The 9,492-nt window shown below is 53.4% G+C and overlaps 1 protein-coding gene across 1 annotated transcript; it reads right to left on the bottom strand.

Moving 5' to 3' along the window:
• Positions 1 to 829: 829 nt before the first annotated feature.
• LOC119324204 lies at positions 830 to 1,520 on the bottom strand. The gene has a single exon (XM_037597967.1). The coding sequence runs from the start codon at positions 1,463 to 1,465 to the stop codon at positions 968 to 970; it is 498 nt and encodes a 165-aa protein (XP_037453864.1). The 5' UTR covers positions 1,466 to 1,520; the 3' UTR covers positions 830 to 967.
• Positions 1,521 to 9,492: the final 7,972 nt, after the last annotated feature.

The raw sequence follows: 9,492 nt of genomic DNA on the forward strand, positions 1-9,492 counted from the left end.
GTGTACACACTCCTACATAAAAGGCCTTGGTTGCTGAATGCTACTCTCATGCCAACTCCCGTATTGTGTACGCTCAGTATTTCTTTCTTTTTCTTTTCTGAAAAAAAAGAGGGAGGAGCTCCCCGGATCTTGTATCTTCAGTACTCCCTTCGCTCATCTGAAAAGGTGCAATGATATTTTTCGTTCTATAAGAAAAGGTGTACTATCTGACGGAGAGACAAGAGAACACTGACGTAGTACAGGGCGCCAACCCAACGCAACTGATTTCTGGCGAGGAAACCGAACTGATAGCAAGAGCCAGCTGTGTCCGCGTCTGTGTGCGCCCACCGATCTTCCAGCATCTTCTTCTTCTTGCGCAAGTTCAAGAGTTGGAGGGGGAATCCCAACCGCTACGCCGTCGCTCACGCCAACAGTAAAATATTACTGTACCACGGATCGAGAGAGAAGAAATATCACGAGCAGGAAGAAGAAAAATCCTCAGTTCATCATCAGTTGCGTTGCGCGCGTCATGAAAATTTGCCGGGATTTCTCCCGTATCCCTTCCTGATCAGTCCCGGGTGCCGCCCGCGTGACGGGACCAAGCGGCGGCGAGACGCCGAGCTTATCCGAAGCCGAAACAGAGGCGAGATGTATCCACGCTCCAGAAACAGAAACAGAGGCAGAAAGTTGTTGGGCAAACAGATCATCCAAGGATGGATAAGCCTCTCGTCACGGGGCAAGACCAGATGCATGTACCATGTATATCCATATTATCCAAAAAGATACTCCGGCCGTATACACGGTAGAGGGGAGAGGATGAACTCACTCTACGTGATCAAATTGGGTGCTCAAAAACTACAATTTTCTGCCGCAAACGGAAGACCCCGGTGAATTATTTGGGGAATTTCTTTCCTACTATCTTGCTATGACACGGGGAATTTCCCTCCTATGCTCACTACTTTTCCTATGGCACGTCGACGCTGGTTTTTTACTGGTGGTTGTCGCCGGCGCGGTCACCGGCCATGGATACGGCGGAGAGCCGGCTCGGCCGGGGGCGGGACCCGCTCGCGCGCCTCCGCTGCAGGGACTGCTGCGCCGAGGTGGACGGCGAGAGCGCCCTGCGTGCCCAGTGCCCGCTCTCCATGGGGACGAGCCGCACCAGCGCGCTGCCCGTGCACTTCGAGCGGGAGCTGCCGATGGATGGTGGTGAGGCGGGCTTGCTGTTGCCGGTCGGGGCCGCCTGCTTGCTCTCCTTGTGGAGGCCGCAGCGAAATGAGCCCGGGTGGTTCGTCGGGGAGCACATGCAGGAGCGACGGCTCTTGCCGGCGGCAGGGGACGAGGAGGAAGAAGACGAGACGCTGACGGACTTGGCCGGAGAGCCGGTGGCGCCACCGGAGGAGAGCTTGACGCGGGTGGGCGATGCCGAGCGGTAGCTGGGTATCAAGAGGACCGGCCCGCTGGGCCGACTGGCAGCCGCCGTCGCCATGTGAGATCAGAGAGCGGGAGCAGAGCAGGGGTGCTTGCTTTGGTTGCCCGGTGGTCTGGGATACTTGAGAGTAAACTGAAGAAGAGAACAACCTAGCCGGAATTCATAGAGCGAGAGGGGCATTCTTGTAACTTGAGCAAGTGGGGAAGAAGTGAAGCAGTGAGCGTCTGTGCCGTGGGCCCTGACGGCAGCCCACCGGAATCGGTCTTGGATTTTAGCGTCAAAATTCTGGTCAATTTCTTGCATGCCAAACCAGCATCTCGCTATTGTTCATACAGTACGTACTATAGTACTAGTATTATATTAGTATAAATTATTTTAATTAGTCAGGTTTCCGTGTGAACTGCCCTGATTCGTAAATGCCGATGCAGCCAGAGTTGGGCAATGCCGAGCGTTCGGATTCCTGCGTGCAGCCGCCCACCGGCTGTGCCATGTTGCTGTCAGGAAACCGGTTGCGGCACATCGATTGTGGTTGGATGGTTAGAGAGACTGTGATATCCCCAGCCCATCAGGGTTCAAATTTTGGTGCTCGCATTTATTTCTGGACTTATTTTAGGATTTTCGGCGATGCGCATTCACTGGGAGGAGACGTTCCCGTCGATGACGAGGTGCCTACGGTGACTTCGTAAATTTCAAGATGATATGCCGGCTTAATCTTTCGGAGGTGCTCATAGGGATAGGGTGTGCGTGCGTGCGTTCATAGAGGTGAGTGTATGCGCGTGTATATGAGCGCTTGTGTCTGTACTGATGTTAAAAAAAAAGAATATTCAGACTCAGGCATGGGAGGATGGTCAGGTTGGCACGACCAGGACCTGATCGACGTGACGCGCCAGCAGCTACTGGACCCAGCCGCCGGCCGTGGGATCGCCTCCGCTTTGCTTGAAAGCCGGCCGACCGCTGAACGTTCGACACGGCGGCATGGGTACCGGTCGCCCTAATGGCCGTGTCCGTCGGCGCCGAACATGTAGGCGACGTGTTTACGGCGTCAGCGCGAAGGAAGGGATGGTGGATGGAGTTAAGCCGGCGGTGGTGGCATCGCACGCACGATCGCGTCGTGATCCGGCTGGTTCCGCCGTGATAGGATGATCTAATCTCGTCGCTGTTACTACCAGTACTGCTCTGCATCTGGGTAACTGGGTTTCCTCCGGATTGTGGTCGACCGGGCGATCCAATGTGGGCGTCTCTTTCGTTTGTAGTGCTGTGCATGTTTGTCTACAAGGATCGTTGCAAAAGGATGTGGCTAGGTCTCCTCAGTCAAGTAACATAATAACATGTAAAACCCTGCAAAAAAACAACAACATAATAACATGTAAAAAAACCAGATAATTTGCACGGGTCTTAATGTAAGATCTCATGAATACAACATCGATTGAGACATAATTAAGTCCTAGTCGACCGAGACACTGGTTGCAAAAATACGGACTGAAACAGATTTTTTTATTAAAGCCCGCACACTCAAAATAGCCGCACAAATAGTCTAGAATAGTTCAAATGTTCCAATGCGGAGGTATTTCTAACTAAATAAGTTCAAATATTGCACTCAAGCATCCGCAGTGCAACTGTGCACTTCTAGTAATCAGAGAAGACAATCCTTCCCACGACGTTCTTCTTCAAGATGAAGTAGTCATCAAAGGACCGGACACCATGGCAGAGACGATCGAAGACATTTTTGTGCATCCGAAACCGTCGGCGAAAATTGTCAGCGAAGAGGGCATCGGGGGCATAGTAGTTGGACATCAGCGTCAAATGGTCGCGCGCCCTGTTGCGGTTGAGCACTCGAAGACCCTTGACCAATCCATTGAGATTGAGAACATGCTCTTCTGCACGCTCCGCGTCTGCTCTTCCGCACTCGATGACCTGCGCGGCGGTCGGAGAGCATTGGAACGACGGTGGAGGAGAAGCGGCTTGGATCCCTGGTGTACCATTGGAGGTGCGAGAATCGTCGAATACTTGAGGGGTGTGCCGGGCGGCTGGTGTGGTGGAGCGGCGGTGAAGGCAAGAGAAAAAAGGGAAGGATAGGAGGATGGAGATGCGGGAACCAGGAGAAGTTTGGGTAGGGTTTTGGGTGGGCCGGGGGTGTCGGAGTCCTACGTGCCTGCTGTCTGTACTCTCACAAAGCCCCCCGCGTTAGATGGCACAACTTGTCCGGACTGCGAGGTCCAAACGTATGAGGACGGTTTGAGGGTCGGCTTTGAAGATGTCCTAAGGCCCACCGAGAAACAAACAATAACACTCAACCCATGAACATAAAAGCCAAACCTAAACGGTAAGATAATATGATGTGGCAAGGCGTGCGTATGCTTATAGTAATTAACACTCCAATGGCAGGGTATGCAAAAATCAAAGTTGACGGGGCTACAAATCGGAACTCGCCAGGAGGATCTTAAAGTGTCTTATGCCGGGATGCCGTTGGTAAATTTTTGGGCGCTTCAGCCATCAGGTGTGAAAGGCATTACAGACCTGACAGTACTGAAAACACTAGCTTGTCGCGAAGCTCTGAAACGCTCCTGTTCGACGGAATCCTCGGGCACGACAAATTCGTCGTCGTCGAGGCTTGCTTCATCTTCGGAGGGAGGCATATAATTATTGTCCTCTACCTCTCTGTCTGCCCCTCTATCATGAGGGCTGGCTTCTCCCTCCTCCTGTGCTGAATCCTGCTGGAGGGGGTTGTCTTCGGCACTGTCCGGGGCGTTATTATCTCCCGTGCCGGAATCACCGTTTTTGCTGTGGCGGGATTTAGAGCGGCGCCGCTGACGCCGGCGCTTGGGCTGTTTCTTGGAGGGGTCATCCTCCGCTGTTCCATTGCCATTCCCATCTTTTGGGGTGTCCACCATATATATGTCGTATGACGAGGTGGCTTTCCAGTGCCCTGTAGGCGCTGGTTCTTGGTCGTCTCCTGTATCGTCGTCCACACCGTCGATGTCTTCAGAGTCGAAGTCGAGCATGTCGGTTAAATCATCGACAGTGGGGACAAAGTGAGTGGTGGGTGGGTGTTGAATTTCTTCATCGTACGCATCCCAACCTTCCTGACCATAGTCCGGCCAGGGCTCTTCTGATAAAGAGAGAGACTTTAGTGAATTCTGGATGTCGTCAAAGGGCGAGTGCTGAAAAATGTCCGCGACAGTGAACTCCATAACCGGCGCCCAATCGGATTTGATTGGTAGGGGCGCGGGAGGTTCGGAGTACGGAGAGGAGTCCGGCACCTTGGAGTCACGGGCTTTACATAGGACAGGGATGGTGTTCGGCTCAATCACCGTAGAGATCGTAGCCCCCGAGGCGGTGTCCAGCCACTCGTCCTCGATTGGCGAAGTCGGCTCCGAGCTAAGGGTCGGAGCAGACGTTGGTGCGGCCTCCAGGGCACTGTTCGGTGACAGAGCTGGATCATACCCCTCGAGACAGTGCGGCGCGCTTGGTTGTGGCTCGAATCCGTTGAAGATCAAGTCCCCGTGGATGTCAGCCGTGTAGTTCACACTCCCAAATCTGACCTGATGGCCAGGGGCGTAGCTTTCGATCTGCTCCAGATGGCCAAGTGAATTGGCCCGCAGTGCAAAGCCGCCGAATACGAAGATCTGTCCCGGGAGAAAAGTCTCACCCTGGACCGCGTCGTAGTTGACGATCGAAGGAGCCATCGGGCCTAAAGGCAACGACACAGAGGAACTCTCAATGGAAGCACCAATGTCGGTGTCAAAACCGGCGGATCTCGGGTAGGGGGTCCCAAACTGTGCGTCTAGGCAGATGGTAACAGGAGACAAGGGACACGATGTTTTTACCCAGGTTCGGGCCCTCTCGATGGAGGTAAAACCCTACTCCTGCTTGATTAATATTGATGATATGGGTAGTACAAGAGTAGATCTACCACGAGATCGAAGAGGATAAACCCTAGAAGCTAGCCTATGGTATGATTGTTGTTTGTCCTATGGACTAAAACCCTCCGGTTTATATAGACACCGGAGAGGGCTAGGGTTACACAGAGTCGGTTACAATGGTAGGAGATCTACATATCCGTATTGCCAAGCTTGCCTTCCACGCCAAGGAAAGTCCCATCCGGACACGGGACGGAGTCTTCAATCTTGTATCTTCATAGTCCAGGAGTCCGGCCAACGGTGATAGTTCGGCTATCCGGACACCCCCTAATCCAGGACTCCCTCAGTTGTAAAGATTTTACTGACGTGCAATCATGTGTTTATGTTTTTATAACATTTCTCCATCTAGCCCAACATGATATTTTCACCCAGCCCAGCAAGTCCGCGGATTTCAAGAAAAATACAAATGGGATTTAAATGGGCTACATAGATGCTACATCATTGTTTCACCCAGCCCACCAAATGGACTAAAAAACAAATGGACTGGCTGACATGTGGGCCAGTAGGTCGAAGCCTAAGAAGGCGTTGGATTTACATCCAACGGTCGGCATTCTTCTTCAATCCCTCGTCTTCTTCCCCCAGTGCTGCCGGAACCGCCTGCTCCCGCCTTTGGCGTCCAGCGGCGTTGTTTTGCGCTCCTCATTGAAACGCTACCCCACCGACGGCCAGGCCATCCCTCCACTCCGCACCTCCTGTTATTCTTTGTCGAGTGTAGGCCCACCCCGCACCTGAACCAGTCAAGTTTCCCACTCCTCTCCGTCTGCGACTCCACTGCCGCGTCTTCCCCATCTCTGGGTCATTCCAGTCTGGGGCCTCATCGTCGTCCACCGCCTCGGTGCACTCGGCGCGGCGTGGTCAACATACAAGAGTCATCGGAAGAGGACTGTACCTGGAGAGCCTGACGGCTGGGACCCACGAGGTCCATGGTCACACGCAAGGAAAGTTCCTCCTTATTACACACTGTACGCGCACTGTACGTGGGAAGGGCTTCCGTATTTCGTGAAAAAAACGTTCCCCCCACTGATAGGTCGGACCCACCAGCTATATCTTCGCACGAAAGGAAGTGCCTCCTTATTACGCACAAAAACTGAATACCCCCTGCTAGCTGGGACCCACCATAGTGGGTGGCTGACTTGTAGGCCTACTAAGTTGACGAGGACCGAGGGCTTTGTCAACTTAGTCAATATGAATGATTCTAGCTCCAGTGACCGTACGATGTCCATCCAACGGCCATAGGGCTTCTTCAACCTCTGGTCTTCTTGCTCCAGCCGCCCAAAGCAGCGCCGGTCGTGCCGCGTGCTCCTGCCTCTCGTGGCCGGCTGTGATGCCGCAGAGGCCTCACCGCCCCTACTACTCCCACCGCTTGCCCAGTGTATCCCTCTACTCACCCACACCCCCTGTTATTCTGCGGCGACGGCAGCTTCACGCCGCAGTCGAACCAGTGAACCCTCGTACTCCTCTCCGCGTGGGCATCCACTGCCGCGTCTTCCCTGGCTCCGCATCGTCCCCTTCCTAGGCCTCGTCGTCGTCCATCGCCTTGGTGCTCTCGACGCGGCATGGTCAATGTGGTCAACGACCAACTTCCATCGGAAGAGTACTGTACGTGGAGAGGTTGACAGCTCGGTCCATGGCCACAGCCTAGTTTTTTTTATTTGCCAAGTATGTCGCTTTGTCAGGCCTGTTGGGCTGCAAATCTTTCAAGATGAGGAGAGCTTCATTCGGCTGGCCGAGAAAATGGCCTATCAGTAATGAGAAATGGGTTGTACATTTTTAAAACACATCAAACCGGCAATTAGTTTCAAATATCTTTTTTTCATTTCGAGATTTTAAATTACATTAACTTTTATGCGTGGAGAATTTGTTGGATTTTATAATGATATACATTTATTTTTAAAATCAGTTTGAATGTGAGTCAAAATTTTGGGATTAAAAACAGTTCGGACCGCACCGAAATATGCAAAATTTCATATAATTTTTTAACCGTGGCCACAATATGGGCTGTAATGCTAACAAAAAGAATATGGGCTTCAAAAAAAACTTTAAGAATTAGCAAATGGGCTGTAAATTATTAGAAATAATGTTAGATGGGTTGTATGCTGTTTTCCACAGATTTGAGGCTTTCCTAAAAAAAAGGTTGACGCACAAGCAGTGACTGTTGGATGTCCATCGAACGACTGTTGTGCTTCTTCAATCTCTGCTCTTCCTGCTCCAGCCGCTCAAACAAGCGCTGGTGGGACTGCCTGCTCCCTTCTCCCCGTGGCCAGCTGTGCTGTCGCGCAGGCCTCACCGCCCCACCGTACTCCCATCGCTGGCCTAGCCATCCCTCTACTCACCAACACCTGCTGTTATTCTCCGGCGATGGCAGACAAACTAGTAAATCCTCGTACAGTCGTACTCCCCTCCGCGTGGGAAACAACTACTGAATCTTCCCTGCCTCCGTGTCGTTCCCTTCCTACGCCTCGCCGTCGTCCACCGCCCAGCCTGGTCAACATGGTCAACGACCGACATGCATCTGAAGTGGACTGTACGTGGAGAGGCTGACAGCTGGGTCCTGGACGGATGCAAGGAAATGCCTCCTTATTACGTGCAAAATAATGATTCCTCCACCTGACATCAGGGACCCACAGAAAGGGCCTATGTATTTTGCGAAAAAACGTTACCCTCGCTGACAGCTCGAACCCACCAGCTATATCTTCACACGCAAGGAAGTGCCTCCTTATTACGCACAAAAAAATGAATACTCCCACTGTTAGCTGGGACCCAGTATAGTGGCAGGCTGACTTGTGGGCCTACTAAGTTGACGGGGTCGGAGGGCTTTGTCAACTTAGTCAATATGCACGATTCTAGCTCCAGTGACCGTACGATGTCCATCCAACGGCCGTAGTGCTTCTTCAACCTCTGGTCTTCTTGCTCCAGCCGCCCAAACCAGCGCCGGTCGTGCCTCGTGCTCCTGCCTCCCGTGGCCGGCTGCGATGCGGCGGAGGCCTCACCACCCCCTACTACTCCCACCGCTGGCCAGGCCATCCCTCCACTCACCCACACCCCCTGTTATTCTGCGACGATGGCAGCCTCACACCACAGCCGAACCAGTGAACGCTCGTACTCCTCTCCGCGTGGGCATCCACTGCCGCGTCTTGCCCGGCTCTGCGTCGTCCCCTTCCTAGGCCTCGCCGTCGTCCACCGCCGTGGTGCTCTCGGCGCGACGTGGTCAACGTGGTCAAGGAATGACTTCCATCGGACGTGGACTATACGTGGACAGGCTGACAGCTGGGTCCATGGTAGCCGCAAGCAAGTGCCTCCTTATTACGTGCAAAATAATTATTCCTCCACCTGATAGCGAGGACCCACTGGACGGGCCACCGTATTTCACGAAAAAATGATTCGCCCCCTGACTGCTGGGACCCACAAGCTACATCTTCGCATGCAAGGAAGTGCGTCCGAAAAAAACGATTCTCCCCCTGACTACTGGGACCCACCAGCTATAACTTCGCACGCAAGGAAGTGCGTCCGAAAAAAAAACGATTCGCCCCCCGACTGCTCGGACCCACCAGCTACACCTTCGCACGCAAGGAAGTGCGTCCGGGCAAAAAAACGATTCGCCCCCTGGCTACTGGGACCCAGCAGCTACATCTTCGCACGCAAGGAAGTGTGTCTGGGCAAAAAAAACCCAAAATGATTCGCCCCCCTGACTGCTTGGACCCACCAGCTACATCTTCGCAGGCAAGAAAGCGCCTGACAGTCGGGACCCACCTGGTCGAAGCGTACGTAGCGTTGTCATTCTGGTTGCGAACGTGTACGTACATACTGGTCATTGTAGAGGCGCGCACGTGTCGTAGTAGAGGCGCACACGTAGCATGTACACGTACGTACATCGGCCAGGGTGCAAGAAAGAAAATACGGTCACGTATGTGTACATGCGGGCGGGGTCTCAAACGCCTACTCGCGCATACGTACGACGAGGGCTCGTGTTCATGGGGAGGCAACGGAATACGTCGTGTTCATGGGGAGGCAACGAAATGCGTCGTGTTCATCGGGAGGCAACGGAACGCGTGGGAGCCAACCGGCTGGGTCAGAACGAAATGCGTGGTCGTGTTCATCGGGAGGGCTTGGACGGAACAGGCGATGGAAACGAGGTCTGGCATACCGCACAACGGAGGAAACGGA

This window comes from Triticum dicoccoides, chromosome 6B (assembly GCF_002162155.2).
Source record: "Triticum dicoccoides isolate Atlit2015 ecotype Zavitan chromosome 6B, WEW_v2.0, whole genome shotgun sequence".
Taxonomy (NCBI): domain Eukaryota; kingdom Viridiplantae; phylum Streptophyta; class Magnoliopsida; order Poales; family Poaceae; genus Triticum; species Triticum dicoccoides.

Bases quoted from the DNA above. Each gene is read 5' to 3' on its own strand.
- LOC119324204 (XM_037597967.1), bottom strand. From the start codon at position 1,465: ATGGCGACGGCGGCTGCCAGTCGGCCCAGCGGGCCGGTCCTCTTGATA.